We start from the raw sequence: 18,741 nt of genomic DNA, 5'->3' as shown, positions 1-18,741 counted from the left end.
GATTCATTAATATCAAAAGCACTCATTTTCGATAAGAGAGCTTGCTGTCAAATACCAAGAATGTTACTTTCTCCAAAACAATGTAAAGATTTCTTCCCATGTCCAGTGAAATAAACCCTAAGATCACCAGTGGACCTATTGCTACGAAAACCATACTGCCGGTCATCAAGAAGCTTCCGTTCTTCGAGATATTTCTTATACTGATAATTAATCAGCGTTTACGACCTTGTGTGTGTACTTTTTCTAACATACGTCCTATATCATGGAGATGAACCATTTTACTTTTCTTTCTTCTAATATTGGGGTTCATTTAGTTCATATAATTGCAATATTTTTCTTCAATTACTGAGACAACCTTCCGAAGTTCAATGCATTTTTACTATATAAACAATTATGATTATCTTAAAACTATGGAGAAACACTTTTTTCCTTTAAGCAATATGTTTTTCCTGTCCAAAAATCTTTTTCGATTTTCATTACTACTTATTTTTTACACTTTCGGGTGCCGAAATATATCTGCCTATCTCACTATTCCGCATTATGTAGACGCATATACATGTAAATCCGCTTCAACTTTTTCATATGTTCTGCTACCACTGTCTTGAAGCAAATTTTAAGTCTTGAAACACTCCTAATTTTTTATTTCAAATCTAGAATAAGCGATTTTAATTCAAACGCCATGCGTTTAACTTTGCAAACTCATAAGATGTCTAGTGTACATTCGGTGTAATCCAAATAATTTCAATTCTCGCCTTAGACTCTTTCATTTCTTTCACTGCCATAGGCCCTCAAACCTATTAACAACACCCACTGAATGCATTCATCTGTCAATTCTCCAAACAGCTGATCAACAGCATTACCATCAGTCGGTATTTTTACTGTTATTTTATGTTAGTATTTTGACAGGTGTTTTGCATTTGTTTCTTCCTTTCTGGCTTTTGCTTTCAAACTTTTTCCTTTTTTCTCTCACTCACATTCCATTCTTCTTGACAGGTAGAATGTGTGTAAAGTGAAAAATTTTTGTAAACATTTTGCCCAATCGACGACATCAAAAGTTTAATTTCAAAGCAAAGAAAGAAACACTCAAAAATCTGTCCTCCTTCGCCCAGAAGTGAAGATCATTAACTTCTGAACAACACAATGGACAATAAAAAGGATATTTACAATTTGTGGGTGCAATATACAACAAAAGTAAGTCCAGATCCCGAAGTACCTGGTACCCCATTCGAGAGTATTGTAGAGCGAAAGGGTTGAGTTTGAGGAGGATTGTTCATGTTTCTTTATAATTTCGTAGATTAAGTATCGTTGTTTTTAATAAGTTAATGTTTTTCATTATCTAAAGGACAACGCCTTGGTCCTCAGGGAATTAGTTTTGTAATGTTTGTAAAGTTTGTTGTTGCGTCGACGTCGTTTTCGTTATTATTATTGCATTTTTTTAGTAGGTAGGCATGGGGCTTAGGTGAACTCCTCCCAAGTTGTTTAATTCTTATGTAACACCTTTGTTAGCTTATTTGTTTACCTGGTTAGGTGCTTACTGTTGTTTTGGGTGCTTTTTTCACCTCTGTCTATTGACTGTCCACAGAATGACGAATCTTATTTTCGGGAATTCATTGAACGTTTTGTGACAATCTGGAGGAATCAAATCACCATCGATCTGGAAGAGTGTCAGCGATGGGATGAAGTTAAACCGGACAGTGGGCCGCATTTGGGTCGACTGCCCGATGAATTGTTGCCGGCAATTGGTAAATTTATTATAATTGCACGGGATCAAAGTGAACAGGTAAGAGTTTACGTTCAGGAAAGTGGTTTTCCTTATGTTCTATTTCTTGATTGTTTTTTTAAGGGCGAACTCAGTGAGAATTCACTTAAGGAAATTGCTATTCTAATCGACTGTCTCATCATAATTTGTCGGCACTTCGAGAACATCTTGGCCGTAATTAAGTATGAATACAAATCGAATTTGATTGCTATTCTGGGAAATGTCTTTAAAAATGTAAGTATCCGTGGACAAACTCTATTAGATCCTTAGTTTGACATAGAGTAAGGGAAGACTTGTCAAAAATAATCTTCTCATATGTTTTGTCTTATTTTTCAGGCATCAGAGAATAAAAAAGCTACCCCTGCTTCTATACAAGTATTCAAGAGCTTTTCACACTTTCTTGAAGTTATGTACGATCCTTACCTGACGTGGCGAAGTTTTCTTAAAGGAATCATCGCCGATTATCAACAGTTATCATATAAACCACATTCCGTTCATGTAGAAATTATACCTTTTATTTATGGTAAATATTTCTTTGTTTCTTTTTTTGCTGTGACATTGAATTTAATCACGTTATTCTTTCTTAGATTGTTTTCAAAACGACGATATTATGAGATTCTATCAAATTGGGGAATCTCTAATTCACATTCTTGGAGCTGTTGTATCCGGATCACAGGTAACATAATCTGAAATTTGGGCCTTTCTTTGCTTTCTACTTGTGTAATAATTTATTTAACATTTAAATCTTAAACAAATATCTTTGCTTGATATGAATTTAAAAAAAAAAAACCGAAGCAAGTCAGTGTTGTATTATTTTGTTTTTCTCTTTAAATAAAATTTAAATCTTTAAATGCAAACAAAACAACAACAAACAAAAAAATCAAAAAATATTACAGAAATCCTTAACAACTACTCTCAAAAATAAATCAGCTTATATGTCCTCTTCTTATGGTGATGGGATAGATAGTTGTGATCATTCGGTGAGTCTTAATACGTTTTTGTCTCTTCTACTTTTTCTTCTTCTTCGTCTTCTAAAAAATATGTTTTAATTGTTGTTTTTCTATGCAGAGTTTGCATGGGTTTGCATATGCACTAACAAATTAAATGTTTTTTGTTTTACTACCTTAACACTTGGCTTTACATATTTATAAGATTTTACTAATGTTTCGTTTACTAATTTTGAGTTATTAACTATTTAAAAAATATTGTTACATTGCACACTTGAAATGAATGCCTTATTTTGTATTAAAAATCAAATTAACTTTTTCACTGCATGAGCTTTTAATAGTTACACATATTTATTTAAAGCTGCACGACTTCTTATAAAACGTAAACCTTATCTTATTAAATGTAAAAATATTTGTTCAACAGAAAAAGAGTCGTTCGATTTATTCAGTTACAAACTTCAACGTCTTGTTGCTTAAAACATATCGTCGGTATGCTGCAAAAAGAGCTCAAGTTTTTTTTGACTTAATGATACAAAAATGTCCCAAAGTTCATAATCTTTGCCAGGGTTCGGCAAGTAGTCTTTAATGGGGTCCTGATATGGTTGAAAATATTTTAATAGAGGCCTAGGAAAAAAAAGTTTTGTAGTTTTTATTTTGCTTCATTTAATTTATTTGTATTTGTATTTTATTTGTTTCAAAAATCGCTTACAAGGTAGGATATGAGTCTTATAAAGTGTTGGAAGCCTTTACATTAATTTCAGAATTCCAACAAAAATTGTATACCTAAGACTTCTGTTTACATATTTATGTAAAGAAAATTAAATTTAACATCAATTATTTGCCAAATAGTTGAACAGTAAAAATTTAAATCTACTTATGCTTGTTATTCTTCTCGTGGCGATGGGCAGAGAGTTCCAAACCCGTACAATATAAAGGGTGTCCCAAAATTAACGCAAGATTTGAATTAAATAGAAAACGCCGTTTTTAGTCTTTTGATAGTTATGTTTTTATTGACTCGTAAAGTATATAGGATAGGGTTATGTATGGAATAACACATCGGACAAATGGCCTCCACGGCTTTGCATGCACATGCGCACTCTTTTGTTGAAATTTTCCATGACCATTCTGCATAAATGTGGCTGAATTTCGTTAATGCAGCGTTGAATCTCCTCCTTTAATGCACGGGTGGTTGTGGGCTTGTTGACATAGACTTGTGATTTCAAATAACCCCATAAAAGGAAGTCTAATGGTGTTAAATCACACGATCTAGGAGGCCAATTTTAATCACCGAAACGGGAGAGTACACGACCTGGAAATGTCTCATGCAGTAATGGAATTCTTTCACTGGTTGTATGACATGTGGCACCGTCTTGTTGAAACCACATATTGGACACATCAATATCATCCAATTTTGGCAGAAAGAACTGTGTAATCATGTCGCGATATCGAGCACCAGTAACAGTCACTGCTTGACCAGCATCATTTTCAAAAAAATATGGCCCAATTATGCCTCCAGCCCAAAATCCACACCATACAGTCACGCGTTGTGGATGCATTTGTTTTTCGACAATCACTTGTGGGTTCTCCGAACCCCAAATGCGGCAATTTTGGCGATTGACAAAGCCATCAAGATGAAAATGTGCTTCATCGCTTAGGATGATTTTGCTCGAAAAATCAGGGTCCATTTGTTGATGTTCAATAATCCATTCAACGAACTCTCTTCTCTGTCCATGGTCATTAGGCTTCAATTGTTGTGTTAATTGAATTTTGTAAGCATGAAGACACAGATCTTTGGTGAGTAGAGGAGTTCTTGAAATTTGCAATTCTTGTCCGGGACGTCGAATTGAGGTTCCTGGATTGTCAGCAACACTCTCACGCACTGCTTCGACATTCACATTTGAATGGCTTGTTTTTGGACGACCAGTGTGTTTGACGTCTCCAACGGATTCAGTCTCCATGAATTTTTCAACTAATCTCTTCACAGTTGACGAAGTTAAAACACTATTCCGACCATATTTTGTATGAAATTTTCGAACTGCAGCCGCCAAGCTTTCACTATTTTTGAAATAATCTTTAATAATGAAGACACGTTGTTCTATTGTGTAACGCTCCATTTTTAATAACCCTATACTGTTAGCTGTCAAATTGCTTTTTTTTCAGGGTTGCCAACACTTCACTGCACAAATGGCGGCAAATTCAAATCTTGCGTTAATTTTGGGACACCCTTTAGGTACAAAATTGACGCTCAGTATTTAGAAAATTGCATCGGGGTATTATTAAAGCAAAGGATCGAAAGGTTATTAAGCTGTCTAGACTACAACCAGAAATCCGTACCGCAAAAATGGATATGTGATCATAACGACGTAGATTATAAATATAGGGGGCAATATAGTTGTTAGCAACATTCAATTTGCGGCTAGTCACACAGTGTAGTTTCCAAAAGATTTCACATCCATACAGCACAATTTGTAGTATAAGGACCTTAGAAAGTAGCAGTTTAGTTTTGATCGTGATGAAATTTCAAGTGACTTGAAGAAGGCAGAGACTTCCATAGACTTTACCAATGGCACTATTAAGGTGGTCATCCCTAGTGAGAGTGCGATTGAATACTACTCCTAGGTTTCTAGCAGTGCAATGGTATCGTCGTCAACAGGTTTAAACCCGATAGATCAAAGTTATTGTGATAGATGGGGTGGGATGTTGATTTGACAGGGTTAAGGCGGAGATCGTTCTTTTTTGACAACTTTGAAATGCGGAATGGATCCTCGTTCATTAAAGCTACGGCATCAACTAGCCCTAAGAGGTCGACTTATTAAGTTAATTCGCAGCTTTCTACAAAGAATTGAGTGGTTAACAGTATCAAAAGCATTTCAATAATCTTACAGTGTTAGCAATGTAACATGATCACTGTCCATAGCCATTCTTATGTTTTCAGTTACAAAAAGTAAGGCGGATTTGCAGCTGCGCTTAGATCGAAAACCAGACTGACAGGTACTTAACAGGTTGTTGATTGTAAGATATTTTTGGATCGGCCCCAGAATAGTTTTTTAAAACACCTTCGAAAGAAACGGAAGAATGGCAATCGGCCGAAATTCTGTAGCAGTACCTGTTTGCTTTTTGGGTATGGGAATAATCTTAGCATTCTTCCATTCTACAGGAAACTCGGAAGTAGTCAATATGCTGTTAAATATGTAGGTTATATAGCGCAGTATATATGGAAGCAGTAATCTCAAGTCAAGTCCATTTGGTCCATTCCAGTAGCATTATAAAACTCAGAGAGCTGTTGATAGCAGTTGGTTCCTCCTTAGTAAGGGAATGTAAACTATTTTCCCTTCCAATTTTCGCTTTTTAGGATCCATATTATTGGTACGACCGGTTTTTAAATACGAAAAATTATAAAACAATCGATATCGAACGAAAGCTCCGTAATTAGATTTACAATAAGGCTGACAAACGATTTGACAGCAGAGAGAATTTTACTTACAAAAAAGGCGATTGTTTACATTTTGTATGTCAATTTAATTATTTGTCTGTGAATACGTGCTTACCCTCCATATTTAAAATTGTTTAAATTTACACACATATGTTATTAAATTGAATCGGTATAGTATGGCTAAGTTTGACCTTTCGTGGTTCCACGGTTCGCAGTTTGACCTTTCGCGGTCCGCTTGTTGCTGTCTATTTACATTAGTTTTAGTTATTGTATAAAAGTGAACCTGTGTTTTACTTACACAATTTTTGTTTCTACTATCTATATTTTTACTGCAAAAAAGGTCATGTCCTCAAATTCAAATATTCCAGAAGAAAAAATATATTAAAGCCTACTTCAAAATTTTAAAAGAAATTCCTAAAAGAAATTCCTTTAAATTTATATGTAAGGAAATGTTCATTACTGAATGATCTCAATGTGAAAAGGTTAAACTTTCAAATTTACGTAAAACTAAATGAATTCTTCAAGTAGTGGTGCTGTTTTACTACAGCTTGCATTAAAAATAGGTGGTAATTTTGCAAAATCCTTAGACAAAGAAAAGGCAACGAAGGAGCCTAGTTTCATTCGACTTACAATCTGTCTTACAAATACCATCCAGTGACGTTAGTCAAATGTACAACAGCTGCACGATGAAACGTTTTAGCAATGTATAAATACTTGCATCAACTTTCACCAGAAAAGAAAGGAAGTTTCAGTGGCCAAAATAGGAATACAAATATTTCAGCACTATTTTTCCACTTGGTTCAAATCTTAAATTTGGATATAATTGAATAAACATTTCTAAAAACGGGTCAAAGCTATATGGAGGTCAATAGCATGTATAGTGCTATCGAAAAGCAAACGAAGAAAATTCCAGGCTACACTATTCCAGACAGGCTTAGTTTATTCCGACTCGCACGCTTCAAGAGGCTTAAAAGCAAAGGAAGTCCGTATAATATAACCCAAATGAAGTATACCGATTTAGACTTATCAAAACTATCGGATATTATAACAAAAAAAAATTTGAACGAAGGTGAAGAAAAAGGAAATTGGCTGAAGGTAAAATATTTTAGGTACTAGGAGATTAAACCTGGTGTGATTGAATACAGGTACGATCACAATGAAACCTTTAAGGGCATTCGTATTTTCGTTAGAGGTAGGCCCAGAAATCTAAAAGAAGTCAACATGCAAATGCTTCGAAAACCCAATGCTGCCTTGTATTGAAAGCGAGACATACCCCCTTGCCATTACCCATAGATGACACTTGCATCGAGGAGACTGAACTTCTCGGTATATGTATCAACAACCACCTTTTGTGGAACGATCACATACGCGATGTCGCCAAAAATTCCGCAAGATGTTTGGGTTTTCTAAGGCGATGCAAGAAATATATCACCCCTTCTGATCTGGCTGTTATCTACAAAACTTTTATACGTCCAAAGCTTAAGTATAACTCCGATATCTGGGTTGGTGCTCCTTATTTAAGCTTCAAGAATTCAAAACCAATGTGCACCGACACCTCCTATAAACTCCTCTCTCCCCTTCCTAGTGCTCACACTGTGTCTACATAATAAGGGTAGTATTATCCCCTTAAGTGTGTGCTTATTATAAAAAAAAAACAGTAAGGGATTGAAACCAAGACCTCTCAAAAGATTAAGTAAAGTTGTTTTCAAATTTTGGCAGGGATGCCAAACCTAGTCTCTATACAATTCGTCCTTGTAGATGCCGCCATATAAGAAATTTGTATTCGATCTTAAGGTTCTGGTTTTTCTTTAATTGGATGCAATTTACATTCTCCTTTTTTTTTTAAATCGGGGGAACAAAAGAATGGTTCCATTAATCGGATAAGATTGTACAAATCAGTTCGTGCATAATCCTTTCTATTCAAATCATTTCCAGTCACTTTGAAAAGCTAGGCAGTTACAGGATGTCCTCTTCTAACAAGCTCGTTAGTAAACCTTTAGCCAAAGACTTGTTGGTAAGTTTTACTCTGTTAGTGTTCCAGTTAACGAAAGTGTATATCAGAGTTGCTCATCCTCTTTTTGCCCATTCCATTATATGAGCATTTCCTGTATGGCTTTGTGCAATTATTCGGCGACTCGAGCTCTTTTAAGATACCTTATATTCCAAGTAAATATATGTCTGTTTCCGAGGGGTTTCGGTTCTTTCCTTACTCGTAAAGGCAGTGTACACTTTTTCTGTGCACACTGCCTCTTGTGTGGACTTTAACAATATCCCAAAAAAAACTCATGTCATCACAAAATGGTTCTCTTCTGTTCAAATTCTATCATAAATTGTAGGTGTACACAGAAATTGAATATAGAGTTTTGAATTACCATTAAGTCCTGGTATTTATAAGATTAACTCATTTTCTCAGAACGCCAAATCCTATTCCAAAACTAGTTTGGAGCAATTGCATAGAAATTAAAAGGCTTTTACAGGCTTTGGCGTCTTATAAATCTTGAGAGCATTACAGTTTTGGGTTTACTTCTAAAAAGATTTCAGATCCTGTAACCAATTGATGGATAATTTTGTGGCGATTACGAGTAAAGCTGCGTCAACATCCCTCATATCCCAAAAAATAAATAATTATTTATTTAAAAACTAAAACTGCAGCCCTTCATTCTGAGACAGTTAAGATACATTATATTAAACGATTTTACTAAAACATCTTGCTACTTATTTGAAAAATATACAAAGGTTTTTTTATTTTGAATTTTATTGTTAAAAAGTAAACAATCCAGTGAGTTTTGAATAGTCATATTTTATGCATGCCTCACCATATGTAAATAAAAGCATGCTAAAAATGCACAAGCACCTTGTATGCACATGATTTTCTTTAAAAACCACAGTTATCAAAAGAAAACTTTTTGTTTGCCATTTTATTTAATATTTTTACCCAAATTTACTCAAATAAACTAATTTAACAGCGAAATGGAATGCGTGCAATTTGTCCAGCAACAATTTCAGTTTTAATGAAACTCTTCTCCAAGTGGGAAACTGAAAATGGTCTTCGTAACGTTTCTTTGAAATGTTGTGCCCTCATGATAATGGTTCTACAACGATCTAGTCCTGAAGAAGTAAGAAATACAAAAAATATCCTTACAAGTATTCCTAATGTTTAATATTTAATTATATCTAATTTTCAGCGCCAAATTGAACTGACTACTATAATCCAACTTTATTGTGATGTCCTCAATGAACTTTTAAGCACTGAACAATTCAAAGGCGAAACATTATTTGACATAGCCATGGAAGATGATGAAAACGACGCTAATAAAGATTTAGGAGTCGATGTTAATGCATTGTCCGATACAATTGCAAACATTGCAAATTTCCTATCCGATGTTAAAAACTCCAAACAAATTTGTATTGCTATTATTGAAACGAATTTATTAGACTTACTTATTGGCATTCCAAATGAAATCCAATTGTGGAATTTAAATCACACAATGATCTCGTATAATACAATTAGAACTCTTGCGGTTGTGACACATGCTTCGTTGAAGGCAGCAGAGATAGTCAGATCGTGTGATAAGATTGATAAATTATTTAAAGGATTGAAAACTTTAGGTGCTCCAACGGAAAAACTTCTAGAGGCATGTTTTGGTTTGGCATTCGATGAGGAAAGTGATGCAATAATGTTGCCTGAAGTTATTAAAAAGATAATCGAATGGATTCCTGAGATGAATGAAAGAGAACAAGTATTTATTAGTGCATTGCTTGTTAAAGGATGTTCAAGTAGTTATGCCAGGTGAGCTAAGTTAACTTAAAAAAGTTTTTGTTTTTTTGAAATTTTAACGTTTTTGTGTTTCTTTATTTTTTCAGAAAATCAGTTGCATGTGAGAATAGAACAATCAAGGCAGCTTGTGAGTGCCTTCAATCTTTTGAAAAACTCTCTGAGACTTGCATACAAAACCTTATCAAACTCATAGAGGAACTATCTAAACTTAGCATCATTCCGATTGAACTTAAACGTGTTATGTTTTTGCTGAAGAACGAAACTAAATTTCCACAGTCAAAACAATTACTACAGGTAAATACTCATTTGTTAAAGATACAAAGAAACATATATATTTTTTAAAGGTTTCAAAAAAGATTCACAATGTTGAAATTTGACAGCCTTATGTGCATTCTACAAAGGATCTATTCAAAAGCGTTAAGTTTTTTAAACAATATTCTCCCAATCTTGATTTATTTTTTGGTGAAATTAGTCATACATAAAAGTTGTCACATCTATGGGATATTTTCGTACTTGGAAAAAAGCAAAGAATACATTTAGCAGACATAAAAATACGGTGTCGATTTTCTTCTCTAAAAAAACAAAAAACTTGGGGGTCATTCCGTAAAATGATAATCGCTAGACGAAAGCGTTTCGACGATAGTCTCACTTCACGTAAGACGATACTCGTCAAAGTGATATCGTAAAAACGATACCGTTTGCACGATAGCTAAGTAGGTATCGTCTGCTATTTATTTCCATTGACAACTAAGCGAATTGAAGCAAAAGTTTCGGTGTAGTTTAGTTTTGTAACAAAATGAAAATAAAACTAAAAAAAAATACAATGAATTCAGTTACGCATTTTTTTATATACAAAACATTAGTAATCTCTCTTAACTGTACATTCAATATTAAAATTTGTTGAAACTTTGGGGCGTAGGAACATTGGTATATTCGACAGGCAACGATTTTTGTATCGCTCGTGCACAAAGCACTAATCCAAATTAGATTTGGAAACAAAAAATATTTTTGAAGCCAAGTTATGTTTCCTGTGGATAAAATGAAGTCTTCACTTCCTTCCCTTGGACCAAATTGGGTTTATTAATGCAGCTGATTTACAAAAATATCAGACATTGGACAAACATTTTGGTATTATTGTTTTATCTTAATAAAATAGGTGGCATGTTTATTAACAATACATTTTTTGCAAATTTTCCAAGTTTAATAACATTTTCAAGGTATTGAACAAGCATTATCTTTCGTTGAGTTAATTTTGACATTTCAGTCATAGTATAATATACTCAACGAACTTATACTGAAAACGATTGAACGAGACGATAGTGAAAAAGTTACGTGAAGCAAATTATTGACGATATCGTTTTGTAGATTATCTTTTCCCTGAAATCCCAAAAACACAAGGTCAAGATTTCAGTTAAATAACACTGGTCGACAAAATTATTGTTTTTTTTTTCTGATGCACAAACAAAACACTCCTTTTTTTTAAAGCATTAAGTTGTCTTGAACTCGAATCTTGCCTTTAAATTTTTAAAACAAACAACTTTAAAAATGCTTAAGACAACCAAAAATGGGCTTTTAAAGCTAAGTTAACACACAACATATCCCTGAACAATAAAAATTACCTTGAATGATTTTGCAAAGTACAAATATTTATCTTCTAGATACAGTTTAAATCGTTTTAGTATCTTTCTTAGTGTTCGTAATGATCACTAGTTCTTAGATGGCTTATAAGTCTTCATTTGACATTTTCTGAAGTTTTTAAAAATCTTGAATGTAATTCCTTTAAGTTGTTGAATAGTTCGTCTAAGAGTTAATTTTTAGTGCTTATTCTGTACCCAAACTCTGACTAGCTATATGTGCTCAAAATTCCCGTTTTTAACATTATTTTTAAAGTTTTTTTTCTAATTTATTTCAAAAACTTGATGTTACAAACTTAAAGCTACAAATTTGTTCTTCTTAAAACTTTTTGAAATTGATGTTTCTTTCTTCTGATCTGATTTCCGATGTAAATACCATCGTAAAAATATCCTACAGAGCTTGATATCTTTACGCAGATTTTATATTAGCTCGCTTTTTTAACTGGACATTGCTTAGTTGAAAAGCAAGCCATGTGGTTTGGATTATTCAATTTTTGCAGATCTGCATGGAAAAGAAAATAATTCCTCACAATTTTCGTTCCTACCGTGATCTAGCTCAAAAACATGTAATCAACCTATGCCAATTACATTAAAGCTTCATTAGCAGCCTTAATTGAATTAATTTAGTAGAGAGAAGTCTCTGGATCCATTTGGCAACGAGATTAACTCAAGTGTATCTAATTCTATCCCTGACACCGACTTCAACCTAATTCTACCAATTATGAGATTTAACTATTCATATTGTGCGTTTAGCTAAATAATCAGTTTATATAAAAAATTGATTTTCTGTATTCCGGTGTCTATACGCGTAAATTTGGAAGTATACATTTTGTGTAAGTAAGCCCAAAATCGTAGCATAGAGGTTGGTCCGAAATAAAGATATTTTCCTAGCTTTTACTCTTGAACAACTCCTACTTGAGCAATGACTGTTATCAATCTAGACACGTCTTTTCTCTGAATATTTGTGAAAACTGGTTATCCGAATACTGTCGTCTGCTTTTTTATTTAACCTGTAAATTTTCACCTTTTTCAATGCCTGATACGATATTAGCACTAATAATAATTTGCCCAAGTTCTGTGACACGAAGTCTTAGGTAGGGAGGAAGTATGAACTCAACCCTCCAGTTAAAAGAAGAAACCTTAATGATAGTTCCAAAAAAAAATAATATGTTACGAATTAATCTTCCAAAAAAAAAAACACACAAATTTCTAACTATTAGTAGAGTTATCGGCAGATCTGCCCAAATGAACTAAGAATGAGATATTTTACCGCGGTAAAAAGTAGCTTAAGAAACTCTTTAGGCTCGTAAATACTTTCACACGAAGAATCATATCGTAATATTGCTCCGTAGAGATGCGAAGAACGGACAAACAAACAAACAACATGACTTTCCCATTTATAAAATTAGTATAGTATAGGATTAGTGTAGGTTATCTAATATATAAAATTCTCCTGTCACAGTGTTAGTTGCCATACTCCTCTGAACCGGCTTAACCAATTTCAATGAAATTTTGAATATACATTCAGTAGATCCTAGAATAGGTTTTTATTTTTTTTTATATTCCTAAGTGCTATTATCTAATTGCATCAACATCGTACACGGTGCAACGATTTTACGATAGTATTCAGTGATTACTATTGAGGATCTTTGCGTTATCATTGCCAACTTACCACTCAGTCATTTCGGTATGCATTCACCAAATCGAAATACATCTGATTTGATAGACACTGAATTGAATCTTGAATTACAATAAAATACTGTAGAAATGGCAGCGATTATAGCTCGCAATGTCCCACTAATGAATGAAGAACACAGAACCATTTATGACCACATCATGCTCAGAGTTTCGGCAGGACAAGGTAGATTCTTATTTTTGTATGCATCAGGAGGAACTGGCAAGACATTCCTTATTTCGCAAATTCTTGCTAAAAAAGATATAAAAACCACGACGGACTATTTGGCGGTACTCTGTTACTCCATTCTTATGATTTCAAAACAAAACACTTCCGTTACTCCGCGTTCAACTTACTCTGATGAGCGTGTTTAAAAGCATCGCCACTGTAGTGTTGAAAAAGCACAACTGATAGTAAATATACGTGATCGAATGTTTCAAGATCCATCCGCTGCTACATTCTTACAAAAACTGGATGCTTAATACCGGTCGCTTCCTGCCGGATTATTAATTCACTAGAAGGTCCCAATGACCAGATATTTCCAGATGTCCACAACCAATATACAAATCATGAGTGGCCGGCAGAAAGAGCAATTTTAACATCAAAAAATATGGATGTCAACGAATTAAATATCAAGGTACAACATTCGTTACTAGAAGACTTTGTGTCATACAAATCTATTGATACAGTTTGTGATCCTACCGAAGCTGTAAATTATCCAACTGAGTTTTTGAACTCATTGGATTTACCAGGCATGTCACCGCATAATTTAAAACTGAAGGTTGGATTTCCGGTGATTTTGCTTCGTAACTTGAACCCACCACGGTTGTGCAACGGCACGCTATTAGTAATTAATGAAAATTTTTATCGAAGCCATAATTCTAAATGGCAATGGCAGATGTGCCAATTCAATTCAAACGCCTTCAATTTCCCATTAGAATGGGCAGGTTCAGCTATTAAGGGACTGCCTTTGCAGTTAACTTCATTCTTTGAACGTAAATTTTGACCAAGGCAACTATTTAGTTTTTCAAGCATCATAAATTTCAAATTCAGAACTTTACTTCAGAAATCTCTACTTTAAATTCATAATACAAAAAGTACCAACAAAATTACTGCTCAGTCAAGCTACAAGTCCACCACGATTTGTATTTTGTATTGTAAAGAAATATTAGTTATTTCTCCTCCAAATTGACAAGGAACCCTTTTACAGAAAACATCGAATGAAGTTTTTCTTGACAAACTTTCCCGTCAACTTTTCAATAAAGTTGCCCTAATTGAAAGGCAAATTTTTGGCAGCCATTCAATCGAATTCTAGAAACTTGCCTAATTTTTAAGTTACTTATGTCGTCTGAACCTGCCCATTGGCATTTCCAAAGACTATCAAACGATGTCTGTCTGCGGGCGGCTTAGATTTAAGCACTTAATGTTTTTCACACGGACAATTATACGTGGCGTGCTCTCGAGTGGGCAAACCATCCAGTTTGTTTGTATTGGCGAAAGATGGGATCACAAAAACTATTGTACACTTTGTTGCATTAAGGAATTGATATTGTTTGTTTCTAGTATTGTCATAATTAAGGATATGTTTATAATTTTAAAGAATTAATTTTAATAAATTAAAAAAAAATGTTTGGTGATTTATTTCTAGCAAAATATTCTCTAGATATTATTTATATGATAAAAAAACTTGTGTCGGGTCAGCTAGTTTACTTTATATATTTTTTATTGACCAACACTTCTTTTATTAAAATTTTTCAGACACTCGTCACTATCTCCCTTCAAAGTTTGACGAATGGAAACCTGTGCTCACAATATTTTAATTTAGACAACGATAACGATGGAATTATTGTTCCTGATATAAAAAATTGGACAATGTCTGGTTCTTATGGTTTTATTTATCATATTCTATTAAAACTAAATAATGTTAATGATACAACAGAGACAAATTCTGGAAAAAACTTTCGCAGAATGTTACTTAAGTAAGAAAACAAAAAACTACTAAAGTTACTATAAAATTGAGATTCATAATTTAATTATTTTTTTGGTTATACAGCCTTCGGACAATCAATAACACAGGCTTTGAAGTTTTTATTCAAAATAATGGAAATATAGTTGTGGCAGCTTTAACTCGCAGAGAATATCTAACATCATCGGTTATGTCAAAAACCCTGCTCGATGGACAATGGCATTATGTTACAGTTGCAATAACCCCTCCGAAACGACCATTCTCTTATAGCCAAATCAATATTTTTGTGGATTTCATACAAAAGCTAAGTGCAACTTTAAAGGTTCAAGCTGTAAATGAGGTAATTAATTAACTAACTAAGGACAAAATTCCTTTACATCAGTCCTTAGCTATCCTAGTGAGCTTGTTAGATAAAAAAGTATTCAGAACCTAAATATTTTCTTCTTGTTTGTTCTATTTTAGCCATTTGTTTTTTGTGCCATTGGATCAAACCAGTTGCCATCAAGACTTAGTGAACCTCAACAAACAGATCGACTAAGTCGATCAGCATCTCAAGAAACCTCGTCACCATCACCCTATCGAGGCATGTTACCAAGCATACTCGAAAGAACTCTATCCACAAATGTAACTGCTTAGATTTCCTCTTTCTTCAAAATTTGGACCCTAAATCGTTTCTTGTTTTGTTCTAGGTTTCAAATTATTTCACCCTTCCTCTGCGAACAAGCACCACATCATTCGATCCGAATGTGAAAAATTTCCCAATTGGTATGCAAGACACCGTATTTGGCGAGCAAACCAATTTGAATGGACAAATCGGATCGGTACTACTCGCCGAACCCACTACCAACCTCAAGACTATCTTCGATGGGGCAGCTAATTTTGCTTCGATTTTCTCGCAAGACAATGAACTTTTAGATCTTACTTCTCGGTTTGTATTTTGCTTTTCAGCTGGAGCTTATAGTCATGATTATTGTCCTGACTTGATACCGAGTGGAAAATACCCAGGAACCATTTCCGCTCAACATTGTCGAATTATTAAAATTCAGGTAAAATTGGAATTTTTCATATTTGAACTTCAGAAACATTGTGTCTCTTTTTTAGGATACAATCAATAGCATTGGAGGTGTTCAATCCCTCCTGCCCATCCTGCATAGAATCACCAAAGAAAAAACGGATTTCTCCCTCTCGACCGAGGAAAGTAGTGAGTCAGAGAATCTAACCTCGGAAACTGTCAAAACACCAATAATGGAAGAGTTTTCCGATTGGGAAGTTCTTTCGTCCAACTCGTATACAGAATGGAAAATGATTCAACATCCAATTGCGAGTTTTATGTGTTTCCTTCGCTACATAATCCACGATCATGAAAACAACCAAGAAAATCTCCTCAACAGCGAGAGCCTCTCGATAATTGGGATGATGTTGCAAAAATGTAGTGCCAAACAATTCGATGTCAATGCCCTGATGGCAACTCACCTCTTCATCGAATCAATTCAAAATCAAAAAGTCAGAGCTAATGTTAATCTCCTCGAAGCTCTGTACACCGAGATAGCATTCAATTTTGGAATTTGGTCAAAAATGCACTTTCAAATAACTCTGGGCCACGTGCAGTATTTGAGTGCAATGATTAAGAACGATCGAAAGTATTTTCGCAAGAAGTTTGGTATTCAATTCTTCTTGGATATCATAAGGCAGTATTATGGTACCCCAGAGAATATTACTGCTGATGATGCTGTGACCATTCGTTCGACTCTGCTGGCAGTCATTCGATTCTACATACAGAAGGATGTGAATGTCAAGGAGATTCATTGTATAATCTCGTTTTTGGCATCGGTCAAGCATGAACACATCTTGATTGAGTTTTTGGAAATGATGATATTCCACTTGAAGAGTAAGAACTGCAAGGATCAGATGATTCTGCTGCTGCACGAGCCACAGACTGCGAATTTGCTTTATAATTTATTTATCGAAAAGATTCATTCAGTCGAGGTTCAGGAAGCTGCTATTCGGGTATGTTTCTTTTTCCTTTGAATTCCTTTTGTGTAAGTTGTGATGTTAAACTCAAAATTGCATATTTTAGTTTATTGATTGTCTCCTCACATCATCACGTGTCCATCAAAAGTACAAACAAATCATCCGTCTACATGATCCATCGCTGGAAAGTTCCCTATTTCCGGGATTTTTCTCCTTCATGATACCAATGAACCTAAGTTCAACAATTCTATTTCACATGGTCGATGAGATTCTAACATCTGAAACTGACTATTCGGGAATAGTTTTTCTGATCCATCACATCTCATCGTGTGAGTTACCAGTGAAACTAGAAATAGCCAAAAGGCTGTTGCAAACAACTTTCCTTAAACAAAATTCATCACAATCAATTGCAAAGCAATCTGGATGGCAGGAATCAATTGCTAGACTACTGATACGCAAACCTATAACCAGTGTTAAGCCAGATGAAGAGAAACGTAAGAGTTTTGGGATCAATTTAAATGATGTTCTCCTCGAGGACAATGCAGATTTTCTAAATCAATCGGATTTGATAAGTTTCTGTGAGCATGCAGTGGATTTGGAGGAGCTACAGCGAGATGGTAAAGATGGAGCTTTGATTTTGAATGAAATTCAAGCTAGTGTCACTGAAGCTGCTAATGTTATTGAAAGTGAAATTAAGGGTGAGGAGCTGGAGTGTATTTTTTTGGAATCTTGTTAAATCGATGTTGTTTTTTTTTTATAAAAATTAGAATTGGCTGGTTCAGTGTCAGGAGCAGTTGCTGAGAATATAGCGAGTGTGTATTCAGTGATAAGACAGCGGACATCTGAAATCCACGACACATTTGAATCGCTAACAATGGGTGGTCCATTAGAACATGGTGGCGGTGGTGGAGGAGTAGGAGGGGAAGGAGGACGAGAAGGGATGCTGACAAGACAACGAACTTCATCAAATAGTTCAGCTAGTTCATCTCAATCACCGAATAGCAGTGCCAAAAACAAAGACTCCATGGATGTAAGTTACCTCTATTAGAATCTGAATCTAGAAACTCAAAAAAAATCCTGAAATCCAAAATTTAAGAAAATGAATGTGAGAATTTTTCGGGATGATAGGTTTTTCATATTTTGATTTTCAGGATTCTGTTCGAGCGGTTGTTTTACAATATTTCTTTTTTGAATTTATTCTAGGTCGCTGGATTTGATTTCTCTCCTGAAGCTGACGTAGATATGGAAGAGCAATTAGTGTACCTAGTCACAAATATTTTGTTTTCCATCTTCTGGAAGGGAGTCAGTAACGAGAATCCACAATGTTGGAAGGTATACACACAAAAATTAAGATGATTCCTTATTTAGGAAATTGTATTACAATGTATTTTTTCCCTAGGAACGAGGTCAAGTATTAGGTTGCATTAATTTGCTAGCGTTGAACAATGAGCTCATAGCATCACACTTATCTCTGCGACTACGCATTCTAGAAATGGCTGTTGAAGCATCACTCTCTGACCTAGCTGAACATGGTCATCAAACTTTAATCAATCAAGAAGTATTAACTTGATTTCTTTT

General features: G+C 34.5%; 1 protein-coding gene across 2 annotated transcripts in view; it reads left to right on the top strand.

Annotated features, from left to right (window-relative positions):
- Positions 1-970: 970 nt before the first annotated feature.
- The window catches only part of LOC129945900 (neurobeachin-like protein 1), a 136,867-nt gene continuing 119,096 nt past the window's right edge, over positions 971-18,741 (top strand). The window contains exons 1-18 of one of the 2 annotated variants that reach the window (XM_056055857.1): positions 971-1,191; positions 1,583-1,780; positions 1,844-1,993; positions 2,096-2,282; positions 2,347-2,435; positions 2,656-2,739; positions 9,106-9,255; positions 9,325-9,929; positions 10,004-10,211; positions 14,985-15,205; positions 15,280-15,532; positions 15,655-15,816; positions 15,882-16,238; positions 16,294-17,199; positions 17,270-17,861; positions 17,931-18,193; positions 18,367-18,495; positions 18,563-18,721. In XM_056055857.1, the coding sequence (XP_055911832.1) occupies positions 1,141-1,191; positions 1,583-1,780; positions 1,844-1,993; positions 2,096-2,282; positions 2,347-2,435; positions 2,656-2,739; positions 9,106-9,255; positions 9,325-9,929; positions 10,004-10,211; positions 14,985-15,205; positions 15,280-15,532; positions 15,655-15,816; positions 15,882-16,238; positions 16,294-17,199; positions 17,270-17,861; positions 17,931-18,193; positions 18,367-18,495; positions 18,563-18,721 (4,764 nt within the window). In that variant the 5' untranslated portion in view covers positions 971-1,140. The remainder of the gene's footprint in view (positions 1,192-1,582; positions 1,781-1,843; positions 1,994-2,095; positions 2,283-2,346; positions 2,436-2,655; positions 2,740-9,105; positions 9,256-9,324; positions 9,930-10,003; positions 10,212-14,984; positions 15,206-15,279; positions 15,533-15,654; positions 15,817-15,881; positions 16,239-16,293; positions 17,200-17,269; positions 17,862-17,930; positions 18,194-18,366; positions 18,496-18,562; positions 18,722-18,741) is intronic. The other variant, XM_056055858.1, reaches the window with a different exon arrangement.

This window comes from Eupeodes corollae, chromosome 2, assembly GCF_945859685.1.
Source record: "Eupeodes corollae chromosome 2, idEupCoro1.1, whole genome shotgun sequence".
In the NCBI taxonomy this organism is placed as follows: Eukaryota; Metazoa; Arthropoda; class Insecta; order Diptera; family Syrphidae; genus Eupeodes; species Eupeodes corollae.
The sequence above is the reverse complement of the archived record's forward strand: the minus strand, read 5'-3'. Positions and strand labels throughout refer to the sequence as shown.